Below are 24,662 nucleotides of genomic sequence, written 5' to 3'. Positions count from 1 at the left end.
CTGTTAGCATAATCCTTTGCAATTAAAAATATAATTCTAACTAAAAGGTCTACCCAAGAGTAATGAAGTAATAATGCCACTGAGGACTTTCTACACACCACTAGGGGCTTTCTGATCCCCAGGTAGACTTTGCCGGGGGGTGCGGCCTTCAGCACCTCCACCGCCTGTGCCAGGTGACAGGTGTCCAGGTGCGTGTCGTTGACGAACACCAGCTGGTCCCCGGGGAGGATGCCGCCGTGGCTCTCGGCGACGCCCCCCGGCACCAGAGAGCGGATGACAATGACCGAGCGTGCAACGTCAAGGGGATCCTGCAGAGGGCAACACAGACCACAGCAAACTGCAGTCGCACGTTCCGCACGCACAGACACAGCACAAAGGCATTCATCTAATGCTGCGCTGGCATTTTATTCGCAGACCTGGTTAAGGAGGCACCTTACAATGACCTCATACTACACAGCCACAATCTTGAGAGACTACGCTATTGTAACTACGCTTGTGGCGCTCGAGTGCGTTTGCAGAGGAGAGGTGATCCGGTTCGCACTGACGCAGAGGGATACGTGTCCTTTCTAAAGTCCAATTTGCTTTGGAGCAGCTTGAGAGCAATGCAGATGAAGTGGTCTGTTCAGGGGCTGTAATTACAGTTATGATGATGATTACAGCACAGACCTGCCCAGCCATCAGTCAAGGGCTGCGGGAGTGCAGTCATAGGTGAGCAGCAGCGGTAGGCCAATTAGACCGGGAGACCACGCTGCGCAGAGAGGACGAACACACAACTGGGAAACCCAAGTGCAATTTGTGTATTCCCAAGAAAAGGTGGGATATTCTCCGAACTAAAGCACTACCTACTCAAATACTGGTATTTACCTGCATGCTAATGTTGGTGGAAAATATGGGAGGTGACCATAAAAATGAGCACGTCAATAAGCCTTTGTAATATCTGAGAGCAATGCAAGAACTGCATACAGCCAGTGAAGCTGTCGAGCGGCAAGTAAATACATACTCTGCCATCCCCGCTGAGAGGCCAAGAAACACTGTGAGCCAACAGATCGCTGGGTGATTTTACTGGAGCCAAAACACCGGCAGACTTTCTGCTTTCTGCAGAAGTGTCACAGGTATCAATCATGCTCAGAGCAGGCTAGGCCATAAAACTGCAATTCAGCTCCAATTTGATGCGTCCCACAATATATTTGATGACCCATATGGGCCGATTTTATGTGACGAGTGACAATATAAAAGTGATTAACAAGTGGTTATTTCAGTATACGAACCAAAGCTGTACCGGAGTAATTAGCGAGGACATCTATCTGTCCATAACAGGAGCGAGGCATTTATGATCACCTTTTCTGAGGCTGCGGAGGAATGAAAAATGATTGGTTGCTTGAGTGTTCGGAGCAGTGCGTATTGTGCGATTGGGTGGCAGAGAGGGCAATGGGGCCTGTCCCGAGCAGGGCGGAGTGTGGAGTAGACTGCAGATCAGAAATGAAAGGGACTTTGTGTTCTGTTCCGTCGGGGGGAGTCATGTGTCGGAGGTGGAGGAGAGAACGCCTCGCCCACGCCCGTGGTGACAGCTCTCAGCTCACACTGTTGTGTCAGAGAACACAGAACACACACACACACACACACACACACACACACACACACACACACCACCCCAGGCACCTACACAACTGGAATGCAGAATCACACAAGTGCACGGAGACTGTATCTGCACAATTTGGGTCACAGATTATTAATGTTGCGGAGGAGAATGAAAGACAAAACCAATTCACCTTTTTACACACACAACTCCAATTATGTTTGGTGAACTTCAGGCACAGTAGGTATCGGCTTTGCTTTTGCCATACCCCTGATTTGACTACCCAAGTACTCAACCGAAACCATTATTTGGATTCAGTTATTTCTCACCCCTTTTTCCTCCACATTTCAGTAGACTGAAAGCTGAATGTGACGAGCGAGAACCTGCTGGCCTCTGAGGGCAGCACTCTCAGCCTCGGTCGTGATAAAGACTGTAGTGGACACAGCTCAGAAAGGGGAAGTGAAAAGAACCAGGCCAGTGTTCAGTACAATTACAAGGACTGATTACACAATTTACTGCTGGTGCAGAGCAAGCGGCGAAAGAAAAAAAAAAGCCAATTTTGGGGTGAGGTGAACTGAGGCCTGCTGAAAGGGTACACAAACACTGGGACACACAGTGAAACAGAAAAAAAACAGACAGGAAAAAGTTGGAGAGGGGATTTGAAGTTCCAGTCCAGCTGGTCCTTTGCACAGACACAGGCTGTATTGTCCAGCTCTGGAGTTCCAGCCAAGCGTGTTTCACTTTCAGCCCCTCTGTCCCACATGGCCGGTGATGTCAGTGAGGCAGCTCTTAAACTTTCGAGAACAGGCAGGCTGGGTGGGGGGGTGGGGGGAGAGAGAGGGCTGCACTGGGGGCTCTGCAAACAGAGATTGGGGAGGGGGCCCCGAGAACAGCGCAGAGTAACGTCATCAGAATTAGACGGCCTGCCGCGCTCGATATTGATTCTCGGTGCTGTCAGCTCAGAAAAGTCGCTCGTTTCTTATTTATGTTTCCACTCCCGCGCGCCCGTGATTTAGGGGTCCATATAAAAACGAGTCTCATCAGGGGGTGCAGCTGCCTTCCATGTTACAGACCTTGAGTCAATTATGATTCAAAAAATGACAACTCCAGCAGTGTTGAGAGCAGCCATTACTGTACATTTATGCTGACATTCCCCCGCGACTACATCTGTATGGAAGTGCCCGATATCATGGAGCAGACTACCGGGGAGTATTTCTATTCATCATTCATCATATGAAGATCAAAACACTAGCCTTACCACAGTCCTGGGTGCTACGTCATTAATCACTTAAATTCGTTTTTACTTAACTGTGTATAAACACATGGAAGTTCTGCGTTGCCAAAAACCCTGTGAAAATAATTCTACCCTGGCTGCACCTCTTGTGTAAGCACACCAGGGGGCGTAAGGTGTAGCAGGGGAGTGCAGCAGACCAGCATATTATTATTTAACCCAAGCTGCAGTACCGTTACAGAAACAATGGAATAGTAACTGAAACAGATGGATCTGAAAACACACAGAAATGCAGTTGTTCTCTACATAAGTGGGAAAACTGAAAAGATGACAATATCCAAGACAGTGGGAAACCATTCTGGCCCTTACATACCCTCTTCACATCCACTCAGGAACTGCAGTTACAAAACAGACCAGATCAGCAGTGCTGACGATGGGGTCCCTTGGAACTAATACCCAGAGTATGTCTACACAAACAGGGCCAAGCAAGGGAAGGTATGACATTTGTGAACGGTATCAGGGTCAAACACAATCCAAGTAGTTTCACAGTGAGACCATGTTAGCCATGCGGTTCTGAAAACTCCAGAGGCAGCCGGCAATACGTTCTTCAGCTACATTTATAGAGGGGTTGAGCTTTGCTTTGTAACGGGGGGGGGGGTTGGTCCACAGCTGACGCTGCCTAAGTAAATGGCTGGATAACACTTCTTCCCAGTCTAGTTTAATTTACGGGATATGTTCTTTGGCTTAATATACACAGGCTTCTATACAAAGAGGGTGGCCTTCCAGATTGTGCATTCATAGGCCAGGCCCTACGTGCTGACAGGTCTGAATACTTTACCGTGGTGTCAGTGTGACAGTAAATCTGGCGGTTTCTGGAACAATCATGGGAGGCCAGTCATCTGGTTTACCTCCTCCTTAAACCTTGTAGAGCAGAGCTCCAGGAACTCTTCTTCCTCACTTGTGTGCTCTCACCGTGGCTCTTGAGGACAGCCAATGCTGGGCCTGCTCTGGTTCTCATGGCATGGCCGAGCAAACCTTCAGCAGCCACCAGGGGTTATAGGAAAAGCCTGCAAGACCCATGCTAACCCTTTCACTGCCTGGAGAACCTGTTGTTTTCTGAACCACGGGACCAAAATATGTATGAAAGCACCTGAAAAAGATTAAATCACATGACATATAATCTCATTAATATTGCTATGTACCCCCCCCCCCCCCCCCCCCCAATTTCTTCTTTTAGGTCAGCCTAAATGGCAAGAATCATATATATACCTACTGTTCACACTACTGTAAAAATGGGTGGCAAGCTATTAAAATTTTGGAGCAGCAGTCATGCCATTTGAGGCCATGCACCTCTACTGAATAGGCTAACCAATAATTATTGACATAGGAACTTAGCTTATAGAGGCTGACCTAAGCTCCTATCTCTGGTCAGGGGAAATTAGTGAATGTATAACCATAAACAAACTAGGGATGGGAAAGAAATACCGCTGGCAATACAAGTTGAGTTGCAGACAGCCGTTTGGCAGAGATGCTGCAGCAAGGTAAATGCAGGCCGTGGCTGTGGACTAGAATCCTCTACCGCTGTAGTTCTCTTCATTACCTTACCAGACTGCTTCCCCATGGCAGCCCATTCAATGCAGAGATCCAAAGTGGCCCAAACCACTGCCACTTGTCATGTACTTTTGTCCTTACTGCCACAGGTGGGGGCTCTGTCCTAATTTGCATTCACATTTATTTATCATTGTTCAGGATCTAGGTCTTTTTTCCCATTCAGTGCCCTGTACAATATTCTTGGTAAGTTTTTGTAGGAGCAGACATCAGTTGAATAAGTAATAACTGATAAATAATAAACACCGCCGAATGAATTATGTTATGACCTTTAGAAACACACACGCAGACATGCGCACACACACAGGGCACGCAGACACACACAAAGTAAACCTAAACAATGTACTAACAGGCAAGTAAGGCCATTGTTGACTGCCAGAGGAATTAGGAATGTGCTGTTTTTTGGATCCTTCTCCTCTTTTTCTTGGCATATAAGAATAACTACAGTATGAATTATTTAAGCTGCACAGCAGTAATGTATTTGTTCCTAAGAATGCAGACAGACTAGAAGCTACACACTATGGCTTATTTACAGTATATCTAATATAAATAGCAGTGTTTTACATGAAACCTAATGCAGCAAAAGCTTCTTCTGTGTCATAATGGCATGTTTATAACCATAGTTTATAGCTCACACAGACTCAAGGAATGAGCTGAATTTCCCACAAATATGACTGTATTTACCATTTCAGCTGAGAGACATACAAGATTTTAAAGGCAGTATATCTATCTATTGCTATATATCTATATCTATATATGTACTGTATATCTATTTACTTACAAAATGTGTCCATATCCCTATGCAAATATCTCCCTGTAAGCATGGAGATTCACCTTCACACACTGAGATTAACCTATCACAGATCCATTCTCTCTACTGTAGCCTTCACAGAAATAAGTTTTAAATGAGAGATTGCGGTTTTACCCTGGTAAGATGAGTCTGCTGTTGGGTGGTTTGCTAGGTGGCCTAAAAGAGACAAGAAATAGGGCCAGCGTGTTTCTTCACGCTTTGTTATGAGTCTGTTAGCAACGAATGTGAAATCAAACAGGTGGTCTAACCACTCGCCGCAAATTTTTAAGAGCTCGGTGAAAACACAGACCTCAGCTGTCTTCACGAATGGCCAGCACGGGTTCACGAACGAGTAAGCCATTAGTTATGATCCATTTGAGAAAAACACTGTGTCTCCATAAATTACACTTCACTGGAAGGCTGTTCTTAAATGTATTCCTCCAACACTTTCAAATGACTTCTAAATGACTGCGAGAGGGCTTGGATGAAATTGATCCCGACACCCCCCACTGAACCCCACCCAAACCCGGCGCTTTAGATAGGCCACTTAAAAACAGAGCACCTTCATCAATCTCCATTACGTCTCTCAGCAGGAAATACCGCGGGGGTCCTGCTGTTAGTTTACACATCAGCGGTGACGATTGCGCTCATGGTTCTTATTTTTTGAAACGCCATTCACGTCAAGGGAAACTTTAAAAAGGAAATGCAGTAATTTTGCTCGGGATACTGTTGCGTCCACCTCACAAGACTTCTCACATGCCTCAGAAAATGGACCTAACACGAGATGGCCTTCAGACAACCGTTATATCATTTGATCTGAAAATTGTTAGACAATGTATCCCACAAGCAGTTTGCGGAATTAAAAAAAAAAAAAAAATATATATATTTTTTTTTACCAAATAGAACATTTTTGCTGAAACTGGGAATAAATTATTGGGTCTATTGTGGGAACGTACAGTTTGATATTAAAATGTAAAGGGTTCCGAGCGTGCGTTTGAAGCTGTAATGAGAAGCAAATGGGAGACGGGTGAACAGAAAACAGGGTCCCTGCAGCTGCTGCAGTCTCAGACTGCACTGACCTCTGCTCGGAGCCCAGACTGAAGCAGGCTACAGGCAGCTGTGAGGCCCTGCATCACCCACAGCCTTATCAGCGCAGGCCCCTGCTCGAAACACTACACAAAAATCAATTTCTACTCTCAGACCTGGAGAAGGTTCAGCTCGCAGCAAGAAGGAGAGAGGGAGAGGGGGGGGAGGGGGAGCAAGAAGGAAAGAGAAATAGGTGCTGGGAAACAAAAAAGTCGTTTAAAAAAGCATATCTAGCCTACTATTTCTACACACAAATTGTGCACGTTCCGTTACACTTACCCTACTCTCTTAATCACTGAAAAATCCGCTCACTATTTAAATAACCACAGTCTTAAACATAATTAACCCCACCCCACCCCACCAGCATCAAGTAAACTCCTACTCATCTGTTTAAAATCAATCACAATTGCACCAGTGCTTCAGGCTGAAACTGATATCTGCCTGGCTTAATCAGTTCTTAATGATACAATGATACACTGCAAGGTGATTTCCACCATGTTGATTCTGTGTTGACTCAGTCGTCATGAAAACTGTGTGGTTCAAATGAGTTTTTCACCACCTCCTGAAAAAGGACAGCAGAAATGTGCTCCTTGTTATCCCTGTCTTGCTCTTCTCCTTTACACGGTCCAAAAAAAGGGTCTATTACAAGCTGAGAGTGCTGAAAACTGCAAACACTCCCATTAATTCTCGCTCTTGTGGTCACACACACACACACACACACACACACACACACACACACACACTCTCTCTCTCTCTCTCTCTCTCTTTCTCTCCTCAGAGGCCACACATCTGCACCTGAGGCTTCACCGGCACTGCAGCAGAAATACTGATATCGATAAGAAGCCGCCCTGCACTTGACAGGAGGCTCAGCTGGCAGCAGAGAGAGCGAGAGAGAGGGAGACAGAAATGGGAAAAAGGTCTGCTGGGTGAATCCTGTCCTCCGCTTTAGCCCCGAGTCGCAACACTCCCCAAACACAGAATCAGAAATCTCTTAATTACATATGCAGCCTGTTCAGTTTCGGGCTGGGAAGATTCTCAGATGAAGACGCAGAGACAATGACCATTTCAGCTGTCAGTGAAATTCTCATCGAGAGGGGAACAGGGCAGTCCTCTGTTGTACATTAGAGCCATGGCAGTGTCATCATGAAGTCGAGTATCACAACCTTATGGTTTACAAAATGTTTTGAGTGACCACTGTGATAATCTTTCTTCAAATGAAATGGGTGCACAACCATTTATGGTTATATCCAAGTCAAATCACATTTGCACTTGAAATTTCTATCTTAAAAACTCATGAACAAATTAACAACAAAGAACAAGAAGAACAAATTGCCAAAATTATTTCTTGCCATGGAATAAATTGGGTAGTGAGGCTATCTATTGTATTACAGGAATAATGAAACAATTAACAGGGAACTATGATATTGAACATTTCTGGGAATTCAATGCATTTCATATGTTCCTGTATACATGCCCCTCATCACTGGTGTGAAGAGAGGAGCAGCCTGTGAGGGATCACTGTACTCAGGTTACTGTGATAATGCTGTGGTGCCATTGTGTGTGTCAATCACTCACACTGCACCAGCCCCTCACAAGCTAACATTACGTAAACCCGATATTCATTCAATTCCTCCAATTTGAGTGACAATCGACAGAAACCACCTGAAAGCTTTTCAGACTAAGATTTGACTGCATGAGAGATCAGTTCAGGTTAAAAATGAGATTTTATCCCAACTAGCAAAACTCCAGTAGTCCATTGGCTAAACAACATCTGCAAAAAGGAAGGCACACAACCTTTTTCTGCGCACACACACACACACACACACCTACTTACCTACTTATCACACATGAACACAAAGGCTGCGGAGGTCCCTATAGCCCAATTATCCCTGCACTTTCTGTAGATCCTATGGAGGGGTGGCTCAGGGGTGGCTGCATATTCGAGGGGCTATGCCTGAGAACACTATGATTGCTTGCTGTTTAAATGAATAAGCAGCACTTAAATGAGCAATCCTGCTGGCTGTCCTGTCTTAGAGGAGCTAATAAAGCATTATTTAATGGCATGCAGTGATGGGGACAGTGATCGATTCAGCCAGGAAGATAAAAACAGAGAGGGCAAAAGTGATGGCCAAGTCTTGCCTGTGCATGAAGACACATTTTTGAGCTTTTGGATAGGGTGCAGTTTTCAAAAGCACACAAAAAGATCACATTGTCACCATCTGTAAAGTTTTCCCAGGCCGCCACATATTCAGAAGTTTCACCATTACATTTCTGTCATCTGTTATTTTCATGATAACGTTACCAAAGCTCCACTCCAACCACATCCTTCCCTCTGCAAATATAATCTTTGTTTGAAATGATTTTGAATTTTCTTTTTGCAACATAATCAGCGATTGTCCCAGAGGGAAGCAAGTACGTATAATGGACTAGTTTTGAATTGTAAGCCGTCTCATTATCTGATCTCTTATGGTTTCTGGTAGGTACTTATGTGGAGTAATATACTAACCCTGATTATAAACTAATGAAGTAAAAGGAAATCTGCTTTCCATTTAAACCCAATGGAACTCTGTTTGATGTTTAGGTCTGGCCTGATTCCAGGTAAACACGACTCTTGCCAGAAAGGTATCGCAGCTTCTTTTTGTTCATAACCCAATGACTTGTGACACCAGTGCACGTTTCCTGTGATCAAACCACAGGAAAGTCAAGCGGGATTAATTAAGTTAGTCCTTTTATGAAAAAACCTTAAGACATTTTTGGAGGAAAAAAAGCTTAAGTGTACTTTCTCCCCTTAGAGAATACCTCTGCTCAGGCCGATGTAGATCCAATAGTGCCTTTGAACATTTTAAGCCCTTGCATTTATTAATTTGTCCATTTATTTGCCCGGGACTTCCTAGAACCACCATCCCTTGCGGGGTCATTGAAGGGGATCAGTTCTCCTATTCCCTGAAGTTCACATTCCGGGCAGGCTTAGTGGAAATGTGCCGCCGGATACCAGAGAGGACCCTCAATGACCCTACCTGATAATCCAGAATGCTGAAGCCAAGGCCCTGCTCCCCCTTCTCCAGCTCCAGCACCTTGATCTCAGGGGACCAGAGGGCCAGTTCCCCCTCTTCCTCCTCCTCTCCCCCCTGCTCCTCCTCTTCTTCCTCCACATGGTGGCGCTGCTCTGATGGTACCCTCTCCTCCCACTCCTCAGTCTGCTTGGGGATGACCTCCTCCTAAGGGGACGGGAGAGATCGACACTGCATCTCTCTCACCTCACACCTACACACGCACAGTTGGCTATTCCACTTTGTACCACGGCTGCATATGCCTTCCAACAAAGGTTAAAACCTGCTCAGCTGCAAACAACCACACACCACCGAGAATTACACAAGCAGCAACAAATAAAGGAGGGCCACTGCCTTGCCCTCACTGCGGTCATTCCACCGAGTTTGGATCCGAGCTGCATGCCTTTCCACTGCTCACACAGGGGGTGAAGAGCGATGCCTACGATGCCTATTGCAGAAATGTGAATGTTTTCCAGCTGACATGTTTTCCCAGCCATTCCCACACATTTTGACCCCTTGACACTCGAGGCCTATCTTGGGGTCTGTGGCGTGTTCTACCACATTACCCCCCCCCCCCCCCAGGTTCCCAGCAGTGGCTCCCCTTCCCCAGACCCTCTCTCCATTTACTCCACTGTGCAATGGAAGAAGCCATTGAAAGAAGCCAGTGAAAAACGTCTGAATCGCCAACGTGATATAAAGAGAGAGCCTAAAAGGAATTAGGCTGATGAATGTTATGAGGCGCTTTCAAGATGTAACGCAGCTCTCCGGCTTTGATCTTGAGCTGAGATAGAGCTGTTCTTATTACACGGATGGGACCGTCTTGTCATGTTCTCACTGTCAGCGCGGTTTTGTTACATGCTGTGTGAGCGTTCCCAACCCATCGAAAATACAATTAATAAAATATATTACACGCATCAAGATGTTCCCCTGCATATGCAAAGAGGGCTCTCCCCACATGTATCTGCGGCCCTGGCGGCGGAAACGCAGCTGCACGCTCAGACTGAAGAAGAGCGCGTTGGGGAAGACGCTGAGCTTACCAGACAAGGCTCGGGCTGGCTGTGCCAGGGGGATCCTCGCTCTGCCACCTCTGGGGGGTTATCATGAATCTGACACAGGGGGAGACAAAGGAAATGAACAGCAAATTCGTCAAGCCACGCCGCTGTATAACATCCAAAAACTGCTATAGAAATGTTCAGTTTTCCATGTGCCATGGTATCCGTTTGCCTTTAATTTGCATACTTTATCGGCCCGCGCATAAGGCAGTGTTCCCCCCCCACACAAAAAATGCAACAGTCTATAAAACAAGTCAAAACTGCTAACGCTAACGCTTTGCTAATAAGTGGTGACAGGTGGCGCCACTGGCCAAAGTGACGCCAGTGGATAGTGCGCACTCAGCAGAGATGACGGCTTTTTTCCCTCCTCTTCACCTCAATTTTGGAACCGTCAAATGAGCGTTTAGCACAGCAAGCCAAAACACCTTCCCACACTCGCGCAGGGGCGCACGTCAGCCAATGGCTACTTTACACAGTCCCACGGTGCACTACAATACAGCCAAGACCGACTGGAAGATTTGGCACATCTACTACTGATGACTTAGGAAAATTCTATTCTTTGAAAGGATGAAGGGAGTTCGCTTTCTAATCAGGATCACCTTATATTCAAGTCAATAGGATGTTTGTGCTTTTTGTTTCCAAAGACACTTCTGTACGTACCTGTAGCTATGTTCACACCAGTACATGCACACACACTGTTTGTATCTGTACGTTTCAGTGGCTATAATTATACATACATGTGCAGCCTCTAGCTGTTCCCATCTGTCCACATTCCGGTCGCTGTGCTTCTATCTGTTCATGCACCTGCAACTGTGTGAGCTCACATGCTATATGTGTAGAAGTGTTGGTTTGGGCAGATGTACATGTAGCGGTGCACGGCATGTGTGGCTGCACATTCACCTGCTCCTGCAGGCTGGCCGCTGGGCTGACAGCTCGCCAGTCCTGCTGCTGCGGCTCCTCCTCCGCCTCGGGCTGGAACTCGCCACCCTCCTCGGTCAGGTGACGGCAGCAGACCAGGGTGAAGGGCGGGGGCACCTCCCTGAGGAAGGCCACCGCCTCGCGCCTGGACTTCCCGTACAGCTGGACTCCGTTCACCTGCGCGGAGCAAGCAGGAAGCCAGCTGAGCCCCGTTTGGAAACACTTCTGCCAAGTGCGTACAGCGTGGCTGATGTCCCGCATAAACTTAACATGGTTATATAATCCCCGCTAGCGGAAACTAACAACATGGTCCATGACCGTTCCTGCCGAAATGAAGGTTTTTGATTTCTGACCCCTTAATTCTCAAATAAATCTACACAAAGAATGAGAGTAGCAGAGATCATGAGGGATGGGGCTGGCACAGCGGGTGAAACAGCAGTAAGGGGGGAGGGTGAGTGATAAGGGGGGGAGGGCTGTACTCCTGCTGGTGTTCAGAGGGAAAGCAGACCCTGGGAGACGCAGTGCCACTTGATAGCTGTTTAATGGGGCGGACTGGGAGGGAGCTGCTGGAGGTCTGTGCTGCTCCGTGCCATCTGCCTGGACCCGGAGAGGCCCTGCTCCTCAGCCCTACGTTTCATGATTTCATGATCCAGGCCCCCTGAATTAATTTCATGTTGCATCTGCAGCAACTTCAATCCTCTGGGGTGGTTTGAGTTATGAGGAATTTGCTTTTGCTGAAGCGTGGCATTTACAAAAAAAACAAATGTAAAAGATTCTTCGGGGATTTGCAAACTCGCAACCCCCCACCTACCTCCCATAATCCATTCCCTCTCCACTTCCATCTCTGGTTCTCCTGCCTTCTCCTTCTGCCAACAGCAACAGGCTGAGGGCACAGCAGTCCACAGCCACCATGCCAAGCAGGGCAGGGGGCAGGAAAGAGGGGCAGTGGGGAACCAGGGGCAGGAGCCTGTCATGCAGATGGTCTCGGTGGGCCTGTCTGCACCCCCGTTCACCCCCAACCCTTCCAGCACCAGCAAGTCTTCCTGGAGACATGGGGCTGCCAGGTTGCATGAGTAACCTGCCCAGCCCTCCCCCCCAACCCAATGCAATCTGCGCACCAGCCAGTGTGTCAGATACCCCATGACAAAAAACATGAGGCGGAAGAGGACAAGGAACATGCACTGCTTAGGCAGATTACACTAGAGAGAGAAACACCTTGAAGAACCTGTGAGTTATGGGTTACCTCCAGAAGCTCATCCTCTGGATGCAGTAAGCCGTGCTTGGCCACCGGGCCCTCAGGGGCCACAGTGGAGATGTAGTGATGTCCATCAAAGGAGTCCAGCTCCACACCCAGACGCATGGTGTGAATAGGAAGAAGCTGGTTGGGGGTTGGGAGACAGACGTGATTGTCAAAGTAAGCAAATGTGTAAGTGAAGACTCATAATTGTCATTTTCTATTATAAGCTCCACTGTGAGTTTGCTCAATGTTCGTTAGGTGCTTATTTCATTTTAACTTACCTTGGAGTACTTCTGCAGTTCAGCATCATCTTCAATGACAGGGTCCAACTCAACAACCTGAAGGAGGAACGAGATACCAATAATCCAAGACAGCAAAATGCACCATTTGGGATACAGTACACCCATTTCAGCTATTCATCAATTTCAGATACTCTCCACTGCTAATATTAACCCCAGACTGCAAATTATTGACAATTTCACTAAGGCCAAAGTTCTCCTACTCTTCATTGGAAATGAGTCTCAAAAATACTTCATTCAGCAATGCAGAAGATGACTGTATCCTCATTCCCTATACTGTTGCAGTACCTCACAAACACACAGTCTTATGATGCAACAAATTTTAATTAAATAAGGAAAAAATGATGTTATTGGACTAAATGCAAATGCTGATATTTAGACACTAGCATGTCTCCATATGAAACGTATGTGATTTTGTATGCCTCATTTATTTTGCTGGTGTTGTTTCGATAGAAAATGCTTGGGTTTTTATGCTTGATGTTTGTAACCCACTTCTTGCTGGGTCCTTTCACTGGTTCTTACCAAGACTCTGTAATCAGGCCCAAGAGCCTGCTCCCACTTGGCCCTCAGCTCCCTCTCCGTCAAAGACACCTGGTCTGGGGCTACAACAAATCAGTGAGTTAAACAGGAGGATGACAGAGATAGTAAAAAATAACAAAATACTAGGTGCATACAATATCAAACTGCAATGAGCAGGGACATTCAGATAATGAATGAATGAAATGAATGAAAGGAGACACAAGAGATGAGAAGACATGGGCCTTTGATAGGGACTGAAAGCACTGCTGTATGACTGTATATGACTGCTACCCACAGCACTGCGGCTGAGGGTGCAGTTAACAGTGTAACCAGTTATAAGAAGTTACATCATTGTAATGCATTAATAGTTACATCCTCATAATAGTTGCATGGGTGCAGTTACAGTATCAGTGCAGTTGGAGATTTAGCATCATATAGTCATATGGGTCCAGTTACAGTATCACTGCTGTTAGCGATACAGTATCATGTAGTAGTTGCATGGCTGCAGTTGCAGTATTACTAGTTACATTAAGTTACAGCATGACATAGCAGTTGGATGGTTACAGTTGCAGTGTAAGTGCAATTATAGAAATAGCATCATATAGTAGTTGTATGGGTGAAGTTAGAGTCTAACTGCAGTTACTGACAGAGTTAGAGCACCATCACTCTGGAATGAGCTCCTTTCTACCTTCAGCAGAAAATGGTGTTTAAAGAAGAACAGTAAGTGCTTTACTGCTGTAAAGTTGAATAGTTCTTCTAAACTCCAGGCAGATGCGGGGAGAAGCCTTCCAAAGCTCCTTGCCACAGACAAGCAGGCCGTCTCTGGCTGCCACATGTGATTCCTCACTTCTCACCCTCCATCTCTCTGGTCAACAGCTCTGTGTGTCGTTTACGATTACATCGCCGGGCACCCGCTAACACACAAGAGCAGCTCCAGCAACAGCAGACAGGAAGCGGGGAGCCAAGATTCCCCCCTCAGCTTAGGGGAAGGATACTATTTATAAGAAGGCGAATTATCCACACTCTAATTAAGATGAAAATAATCACAATCCCCAGCCGGCGAACAAATGAAAGTGGACCGAGCGGCCTTTTAACGGTAAACAGAAAAAGCAACAATCCAGCCGCTAACAGCGATGTGTAAACCGCACTGGATGGAGAAAAGCAGGAACAAACAGGAACGCGCTCCCCTGACAGACAGACAGCTGTGCTCCTTTCCAGCGAGCTGGGGGGGGGGGGGGGGGGGCGGGGGGGTCGGGGTGTACCTGCGGGACACAGAGCAAATAAGCAGACTGCGTGAGTGTGAGAAAGAGAGCGGGAGCGCTCCTTTGCAATCCGAGCGTCCCGAGCCGACGAGCGTCCCCAGGCGTGTGTAACCGTTTCAGCGGCGCCTGTACCCGAGTGGCCTCCGCGCGCAAACGCCCGGGCTGCTCCACCAGCAGAGAAACCCTGATTAAATTAGCATTTCTTATGGCAATATCAGAGAGCGATTAATCACGCATGTTTAACAAAATAAATACAGCAATAAATACTGGATGTCAGAACCCACCAGAAACATCTGCGGTCCAGGCGCCACGCGAGAAAAGAGCCAGGAGAATAATTCAAACCGGACAGCCACTTGAACGGGAATCTATAATCAATGGGGTTTGGGTGGAGGTTAATGTTGACTCCCCCCACCCCACCCCCGGCTGAGAGCCAACACCTACTCTGTCAGCAGGGTCTGCCTCCACCCTTCAAAGGAGGATCACGGCACGTCCATGGCAACTGGACAACCTCTGCCTATCACCCCACAAACCCAGCTCTGCATTAGAGCCCAGCACTATCTATATGTAGCCACTTCACCAGCAACCCGATAGGCTGCTCGGCATAAAAAGGACTACAAGTTGCGAGGAGCTTTTTCATAATGAGTTGGAAGCGTGTTCAGCATCTGTCTCTCCCCGGCCTCTGTGCGACACTAAACAAACTCTGACAAACAAAAAATATTGAACTCAACAGCGCTTCCAAAGCAATCATCTGCAAACCGAGATGAGGTTCTGAACATTCCCTCCCAGCTCCTGCACTGTATCCCATTTCAGCTCAGTGCACCACAACGCTCGGGCCATTATCCGCACTGAGACCTTCCCAGCACATCAAGTCCTCAACGTGTCGTAATTGCAAAATAATTTTTGAGAATTTAGGAAAAAAAAAGTGAAAAGATTCAAAAAGGGAGGTGGGGGGGTGTTTTGATTTAAAATGCCTATCGTTTTACAAGCAGTGCGATTCCCCCTTTGGGAAATAAGCCCCTGACAAGCCATCATTGTTATCCTGGGCTTGTATTGGCCCGGTGCAACAGAACACTTTATTTATAAATTTGGCAGGTATAGGGCCTTGTCTGGATTAATTAGGCCGCAGTGTAACGCGAGCCACACCACCAGCCCCAGCCCTGGGCTGCTCTTCCGCTCACAGCTCCGCTATCTTGATATTTATATCTGCAGGGCCGTCTAGCATGACTGTAACAGTGCCCGTGCCGCTATGGCGCAGACGGGCTGGTGGGGGAGTGGGGGGGTTGGGGCGAGAGTGACGGCTTGCCCTCGCACTGACCCGGCCCGCAGGGGCGCGCCGCCCGATCGGGTTCCAGCGCCTGAGTAATGCCTCAACAGGCGAGGCGCAGATCATTAAAAAACCCCCAAAATGAGCGACCATAACGAAGGGGATGCAGGAAGGGAGAGATAAAGAAGGGGGAAAAGCCTCCATAAAACCAGGCGGAAACTCTAACCCTGCATGGAAGCTGTACATCTCACGACTCTGCTCTTGCACGCGGCAGGGGGTTCCGATCGGGTCGGAGTTCGTACAGTAGGTGCAGAGCTATGAAATCTGAATCTCTGAACATTCCTCTGCAATGAGGAATACGCATCCAGAAATGATCACACACGGACATACAGTATTTACTCTCTCTCCATGCACTTGCATCACCTGCTCTTCTGTTACCTAACGAATCAGTTCTGGGCCAAAGCTATCTATTGACTGCAACACTGCCCCCTAGTGTACGTACAAATCCCCACGCTACACCAATGCTCGCCTGCCCGCCTCTCAGTTTGTCTTCCTGTTGTTGTACCCATCCATCAGCAGACTGCCGTGAGAGTGAAATGTGAAAACATGTGGGCCTTGTGAAATGCAGCGCTGCTCACGGCCCCCTCTCTGGTGCGCTATCCCTGTCCTGGTGTGCACTGTGGGAGTGTGTGATCTCACCTCCCAGCAGCTGCGGCTTAATCGCGGAGACCGCGCTGTCCGTGGGCTCCACCACCGGGGTCTTCGGCACGTCTGACCGCACCTTGATCTCAGCGGACCTCTTCAGAGACACGCGTGAGGACTCCCTTTGGACTGTGAGGCAGAAAAACATATTCAAGTCACATACACACATACACACAAACACACAAACACACAGACACACAGACACACAGACACACAGACACACAGACACACAAACACACAGACACACAAACACACAGACACACAGACACACAGACACACAGACACACAGACACACAGACACACACACACACAGACACACACACACACACACACACACACACACACACACACAAACACACAGACACACAGACACACACACACACAGACACACACACACACACACACAATACCCTGCAGCTCCAATTGGGAGTCTCCGGTCCAGATCCTGCGCACAACTGGGAACACCTAAAACTTTTGTCCATTTTATTGAATTTGCCATTTGAGGTTAAGCATATGACACCAGTGTAATTCCAAAATCTAGTACTATTGCCAGGGAATCTCGTGAATTTGTAGTGGATGACACATTCTGCGTGTTGAAAACTGCACCCAGTTCAGCCATTTCACAAATATCACACAGACAAAATGACTGCTCTGCACCCACTGCTGATTCATGCTTTTATTGTTAACACGATATCTGTGCATCCGCAGCGTAGCGCGTGAAGAAACAGAACCATTATGCACTAATTGCCACTTAAGGCACAGCTACCAACTTAATAGAGGATGGCTCATATTCTTCTCTCCCTGTTTCAAGCAAATTTCCAATTCAGACCATCGGAGGAAAAGTGGGACAGGTTTACTGATTACTTCATCCTATTCATGTGGCCCAGTGGAGTCTTTTCAGCAAATCATTACATGCCGTTTAACACAGGCTGAGTTATTTTCTATTAACTTGCTCTGTAAAATTGAAACTCCCGGTACGCCCTCCAAGTCCAATATGACTAAAGCAGACATGAGGGAAAACAGGCAAATTATTTTGTTAGCAAGTAGGCTCTCTAATGGGTGTAACCCTTCAAGTCCTTTTTGAGCTAAAATAATGAAAAAGGTTCATTCAGGAAATACTTGTCTACAGTTACAATTGTTCACATAATTTTTTCCCCCGATTTACTTTCAGACCAACATGTTTAACTCCTCTGTGTAGCACAGCTACTCAAATTAGATACTGTGGGCTGGCAGTGCCTGCAGGTTTCTGCTCCAACCAAGAAATTAGGAGTCAAATTCAACCAATCATCTCGCTTTAACCCCTAACATGCCCAGAGAGAATGAGAGGCCTGGAAGGGTGTTCTGAGGAGCAGACACACTGAGGGCAAGGCCTGAGGAGCCTGGTCAGACATCAGAAAAGACCCGGGCATGGCAGGGCGCAGAATTTACCTTTATCCAGAGACCTCTCCATGGAAACGCGTTTAGGCGAGGCCATCTTCCTGACCAGGGTGAGGTTGACTGTCTGCCCCGTCCTCTTCATCACCTCCAGCACCTCCTGGTTGGTGAAGCCCTGGAGGTTCACCCCGTCCAGCTGCCAGGTATCCGAGCACATCATGCGAGTTACTGACCGACTCGTCTGACTAAATCGTGCGGGATAACCTTACAAAGGCTGCAACAGGAGATTTCTGTTCCAAGCGGAAAGTCTAGCATGGGAGTGCCTTAGCATGCCTTTGCCTTCTCCATATTTCTTACTGGACCAGGAATAAAAAGAGACTTTCATTCAGCCTCAAAAGGCACATTACACCCCCCTCCAGGCGTCTTCTGTCCCTTTCGCTTCATCTCCCCCCCACCCCTTCCTGTAGACGTACACACATGCAGGGTTAATTAAGGTAGAGCTAATTAAAAAGTGATTAACAGCCTCACCGCTATTATCCTGTCATGGACTCGGATATTCCCACTCTGCTCAGCTGCGCTCCCCGGAACAACGTGCTTCACAAAAACTCCCACAGCGTCTGAAATCATCCAGGAGAGAGGCTGGGTGAAAAACGTGAGGACTGGAAGACCCCTTCACAAAGTCAAACACCCAGGAAACTGTTAGTTACCATGAAAATAAACAACTTTCAACAGCAGTACATATATTACTAATGGGGTCAGACAGTGTTGGTGACTAGTGACAGAGCTTAATGGGTTTCTGGGTCTCACTTTCGCTGGTTAAGGCGTTATAGCCCACGATGGAGATGCCGAGGCTCTGGCCCTCTTTCTTTCTCAGTGCCACTTCATGGATCTCGTAGCCCTCCAGGTTAGGCTGCGGCACAGAACCAAAACGAGCAAGATTAAATGTACACGAACATGTAAATGTAGAAAAACTGCCACATTTAAAATTTTATACAGGCCCCAGAAAAGAAAGACAAGAATGAGAAGATGACATGTGAACTGCATCCTCCATCTGCTAGTTTAATCCCACACCCAGGGAAGGTGCTTCTGCCCATTGTTTCCTCACACTTACAGTCCTGCTCCCTCTGCGAGGCGGGACAGGTGGGGCAAGTGGAGTGGGCGGGGTGGGTGGGAGAGGGGGCAGGGCGGAGACGGGCGCCGCAGCGGGAGTCGGCGGGGGCGGGGGAGCAGGGCGGGGCTCGCCCAGGGGGTCACGAGCGATGAGCATTCGGACATGGCTGCCACACCCCTGCAGCACCCGCACCACCTGGTCGCTGGCGAGGCCCTGGGTTGGCGTGTCGCCGATGCGTAGGATGTGATCGCCCGTCCGCAGCCGACCGTCCTGGCAAAGAGGAACGAGAGGAGAAATCAGCAACAGGGGAGGCCCCGCGCTGAAACAGACCGAGGCTGATCATTCGCAGGCCACAAGGGCTATGCAAGATTGTTCTGTACCCTGTCAACTTCCTCTAAAACATATTTCATCATTTGGACTTAAAAATCAAACAGCTATCACGGCTTTTCCTCAAGTCTCAAACCCTGAAGGACAGTGGAAGTGCTCAGTCCTGTCCATTCCCACTGGGCGCAGATTATTGTCACTGGTAGATATGTCCTCACACTGTGTTTCTGGGTGATGTGGCCAAACTTATTTCATGTGTCACTTCAACAGGGAAATTTCACCCGAGTGCGCCGAGCTGAGCTGGGAAATGTATTCTTAAAGCAAAGATCAAGCAGAGTAAACTTTTGGGATGGAAAGAAAAGGGAGAAAAAAGAAATCATAAGACACAGAAGGGGGAGAATGGTAGCCTTTGTCCGTAACGGGGGAAAAAATAGACATGAAAGGCGTTCAATGCATAAAGTTGTGCAGGAAACCTCCCCGGCTTCTCCCTGCCTATGTGCGCGAGACAGCAGGGGCGTATTGAAGCTGGGCAGCGGCATTGTGCCGCCAGAGTTGCAGCCATTAAACGTGGAAATGGAAAATGCCAGAGATAACAAAGCCCCGATTTTGACAGCTTTTTTGGAGCATAAGATCCAGTGATGTGTGAAACACTGCGCTGTGCCTTTTGAACAAGAGAGGTTTTGTGCCCAGCTTTGGACATTGGAGGGGAGAGGAGGCGGGGTGGGAGGGGGGTTCAACACGGGACAAGATTTTCAATCCAGATTCCTCCTGGATAACAAATTTGAAGAGGTTAAATCTGACATCAAATAGGCTTTTTTAACAATCAAATGGCAAATTCCTGTGTTAACCGTGGCCTTTAAAAGGGGCCGCTGTCCAAACAGAAAAAATAAAGGAGAAGAAAGGGAAAAAGGCAAAAGCTGCAGTTGTAACAGTACACAGGCCTTGTCAGGACTTCCATTCGTTAGGATAAATCCTCCCTGCATATCTTTGTTACTCTGCCTCTCTGAAGAACCCTGGCCTGCAGCACTGAGCTATGGGAGTGTAATCCACTTAAAGAGTGATCATTTTTTCTTCTATGACACAATGGCTGATATGCAAAGCCGTTTTTAACCGAGGCTTTTGTGCACATGCACTTTCTGAATTCATTTCTCTCAATTATTCCCTTTCTGCTGGTGGGTGACTAAGAGTGGTGCTGACATTTCTGAACATATTTGACACGCTTCTAATGCGGGACAGGGTGTAAAAAAGCATATGGCATATGATAATGATTACTTTTTTGATGAAACCAAATTTATCCTTTGATGTGTTAAATATGCAGATAGTGACAAATGTATAACTCTGGGTTTTTTTTAGTGCTGTTTGCATTTCCTGCTTTTATATATGTATACACAGACACACACACACACACAGCTGTACATATAGGCTATATTCAGCTCAGAGAACTAAACTCAGAACTAAACTCTTAAACACATAGCCATACAGCAAATTAAAAATGGTGACAGTCAGGTTAATTTCAAGAATTACTTAAATGAACACCTCATTAGATAGAAGAGGCAAAGACAGTGAACAGGTGAGTGTGAGGTCAGTGCAAGGTCAGAAGTACAAACCCTGTCGGCCACGCTGCCCGGGACCAGAGTCCTCACCACCACGCCTGTGGCCTTGCCCCCGACAATCCCGAAGCCGAGCCCGGAGCCGTCGTTCACCAGCTCCAGCTCCTCCACATGGCCCCACTGCTCCTACCGTGGGGGTACAGAGAGAAGAGGCTACGTCAGCCCTGCCTGATAATCGGCTCTGCAAGGCAATCAATCTACATCAGCGCTTGACGCTGTTCTCACCGTGCACTCTCTGCTTGGAAATACGGCCAGGCCTCTTGACAGAGAGGGAAGGCCATCTGACACAAATAATGTTCCCCATAAAGGATCCCATCCCTTCCCTGGGTGCAATTCAGTAAGGGCGTTCCCTAGGTCAAGCCCTATTCATCACCACAGAAATCTGCGAGGATGATCGGCTAAGTGATATCAAGATGCTGCAAGGAAGTGCACGCCGCAGTGGAACGACGGTAGTCAAAAATATTAAACGGTTGACTTTCAAGTCAGAAATATAACCCACTGATCAATGTCAGGGTCAGGGAATCCCAGGGGTCTATTTTTACAGCCCCACTAACTCACTGATCACACACGACCCACAGACCTAATCACCAAAGTCTCCTTGGGTTTTATTAATGATCGCCAATGAGAACATTTCTTTCCTCTTATTACTGAGCTTATCTGACAGGTGACTTCCTCAGCAACCCGCCACCCCTCACCCCATCTAATGAAACGCTGCTGCACTTTATTCCACCCTCAAGAGACAAAAGCATTAGCATCACACTTGCACAATCTTACAGATAAGAACTTCAGCTAAGAACAGGGATGTATTTCAAAGGTTAGCAATTGCTGGAGAACTGACTCTCCACTACAGAGAACAGCACTGTCTGTTCTCTAGGGCCAGACACTTTCTGCACTCTGCTCAGTGAGAAACTGGTTAAAATCTGGAAAAAGCTGATGATAACAATTTTGGATAATACATTAAGGCATCAGGTGGAATGCAAACAAGAAATCCCCGAAGAACTGGGAACTGGGAAGGAGCAATTAAGCTTATCACAAAAGGATAAAGAGGCCCTGATAAGACACCTGACATTCTGAGCATATAAACAAATACTGCAAGAGCATGTATCAGATAATCCCCAGAGGACTCTGGCTCTGGACTGTCATTATTTGCTTAATTAAGACTCCTAACTGATGAGACGGCAAGGGACACTTAAATAAATAACATGATTCCTTTCGAGAGCAAAACCCAAAAACAGCTATAGATCTGCTGCCATTTTAATGAGAAAGCCATCCCGGGGCCACAGAGCAAAGCATGTGCAACGCTGCTCCATTTCTTAGAAAACATTTCTGCTGGGAGCCAGCCTGGGACAGAGGCCCCAGATTACTCCTCCTAGGTCAGACATCTCAAGCACTGCATCACAGCCATGCTATTTGGAAATGTCCCACAGAACTATGATTAAGATTTCAAGTATTTTAAAAGGCTGTGGAGACCATGCGCTGGGAAAACACCCAGCACAAGTTGGGTGTAGCAGGGGGGGACAAAACGAACAAAAGCAATACAAACTTGTGCAATCAACCATTTCAGCATAGAATCTCTGGAGTATGTAAAACAAGGGTATTTAAAGAGGTAAATATTGTTTCAGCTTTCATTATAAATGGGCAGATTTAAATAGAAAGAAGGGATGAGGGAATGTTTATCTGGGGGACTGGGGAGTGGGAAGATCCCGATTCCTAATCTGGGAGAGTTCCATCCCAGAGGAATGAAGGGGGGGGGCTGGGGTTCTGTGAAGAGGGTGGCTCTGTGACCTCTCACAGACTAACGTGTTGGGATACTTTGGGTTTGCTTCACATTAGCTAGAATGTTACCGACATACAAGAGAATGATATATGACTCCTGTCACACTGACATATTTTTAGATAATAAAAACTAAATGTGCCATCTCAAAGGATGATTTTTATATATTTATACTTCAAAAATAAATATATTACCTGCCAAGCAAATAATTAACAACCATAATTAACAAGACCAGTTGTGTCTTTTTTCCTTTTATACAGTGAGTTCTGCCCTTCAGTGACAGATAGTTAGGTTGGGCAACAGCAATAAAATTAAAGGCAGACTTTCTACCTACTGCTCCATTAAACTTGACCTCAAACGACATGCCATATGAATAAAACAAAAGCAATGCTTGGACCTGCTATGCTGACTATGGCAGCGAGCCAAGGATGTAAAAATTACGGGATTAGTGAAATAAAACACAAACAGAAAATACACATCATCTTGACAGCAAAGATGAGCGTGCATACGAGTGCTTGCATTGGACCAAACTAACTGAACAGGGAATCTCTGGGAGCTGTGTATAGTTTGCTGGTCTTTGCTGGCCCATGGTGAAAACAAAATATGTACTGTGGTTAACTACAAAGCAACCCTCTCACTCAGGCAGGAAGTAAGAGAATGAGTGAATGAAACACTACTATTTCTAGGACTGACTATTCAGTGCAGCTGCAGCCACAGATCCTCATAAACTGTGGCGGTTACTAACATCAGACAGTCATCACTATTTATCTTGAAGTGATGAAAATTTTAAGCCTTCCCGCTTGAGGCTCATGTTATCCGGGTCTACCTTTTTCAATTTCCTTTTCCAGGAAATTCAAAGAAGCATGCTCACACTGCCATACTTATAGGACGTACGAGGCTGCTCATTCACTGCTCATTCAGCTTGAAAGGCCAGGAAACCCCATGACAGCACACTCTCTCGCTGCTCTCGACATGCATACTGGCCCTTGAGGGTCCCTCACCGTGTGAACGGGCCCGAGCAGCTGGGGCTGCTGCGGCGCCGCGGCGTCCCGCGCCACCACTAGCTCCACCCGATCGCCCGCCTGCTGCAGCAGGGCGGTTGCCTGCTGCTGGGTGACACTCTGGTCGAGGGGAGTCCCATTGATCGCCAGGATCTGATCGTTTTCCTGCATCCTGCCATCCCTGCAGACGCAGGAAGTCAGACGGAGATACGGTTACATACGCAGACACTAATACAGGTGCTGACACATTTCACATAATCCCCCCGTAATCATTTGTAAAACCGCAAGCGCGGAATTCCCTCGGCCAGCTTCCAACATGGTTAGTCATCTATATTTTGGGAGACATTCAGTCCTGCAGCCCGCCACATGCTGGGATAATGCCTCAACAGTGAGTAGAAATAACTGGTATGCAATGTAAAACATAAGAAATGAAACACTTTGACTGCATTAAAAAAGTTTTGCCTGGAATTCTCATTTGATCACACAGCACATAGAAAGGCATCTAAAAGGCCATTCAACGCAATAACTAAATTGTTTATACATGCAAGTAGCTAAAAGAAATAAAAAAATAAAGCTGACCAGCTCACCTGTCAGCAATACTTCCTGGCTGCACCTGTCTGATGAAGACACCATGACTCCCCACTCCCTCAGGCTTCAGGCCTATCACACTGAAGCCCAGACCTCCAGAGAGAGGCTTGGGTAAGATGATATGTTCTGTCTGTCTTCCCTAAAGAGAAGGACAAATCTTCTTTAATGTTGAATGCAGACATTAATGCTGATGATCAATCACCATTTTACCTTCAAAAACCTTCATAAGAACATATTTAGTCATCTGTAGCTAAATATCAGAGACACATGGAGATGATACAAAATA

General features: G+C 47.0%; 1 protein-coding gene across 1 annotated transcript in view; it reads right to left on the bottom strand.

Annotated features, from left to right (window-relative positions):
* Positions 1–24,662, bottom strand: part of patj (PATJ crumbs cell polarity complex component) — a 48,466-nt gene that overhangs the window by 19,881 nt on the left and 3,923 nt on the right. The window contains exons 6-20 of the mRNA XM_036519513.1: positions 24,376–24,515; positions 23,789–23,969; positions 21,011–21,139; positions 19,080–19,349; positions 18,776–18,878; positions 18,497–18,585; positions 18,023–18,164; positions 16,592–16,723; positions 13,370–13,449; positions 12,830–12,886; positions 12,555–12,689; positions 11,294–11,488; positions 10,379–10,447; positions 9,309–9,509; positions 99–308 (exon numbers count right to left, since the gene is read on the bottom strand). Of these exons, the coding sequence (XP_036375406.1) occupies positions 99–308; positions 9,309–9,509; positions 10,379–10,447; positions 11,294–11,488; positions 12,555–12,689; positions 12,830–12,886; positions 13,370–13,449; positions 16,592–16,723; positions 18,023–18,164; positions 18,497–18,585; positions 18,776–18,878; positions 19,080–19,349; positions 21,011–21,139; positions 23,789–23,969; positions 24,376–24,515 (2,133 nt within the window). The remainder of the gene's footprint in view (positions 1–98; positions 309–9,308; positions 9,510–10,378; positions 10,448–11,293; positions 11,489–12,554; positions 12,690–12,829; positions 12,887–13,369; positions 13,450–16,591; positions 16,724–18,022; positions 18,165–18,496; positions 18,586–18,775; positions 18,879–19,079; positions 19,350–21,010; positions 21,140–23,788; positions 23,970–24,375; positions 24,516–24,662) is intronic.

This window comes from Megalops cyprinoides, chromosome 2 (assembly GCF_013368585.1).
Source record: "Megalops cyprinoides isolate fMegCyp1 chromosome 2, fMegCyp1.pri, whole genome shotgun sequence".
Classification (NCBI taxonomy): Eukaryota; Metazoa; Chordata; class Actinopteri; order Elopiformes; family Megalopidae; genus Megalops; species Megalops cyprinoides.
Note: the sequence above shows the minus strand (reverse complement) of the source record. Positions and strands in the feature narration are given on the sequence as shown.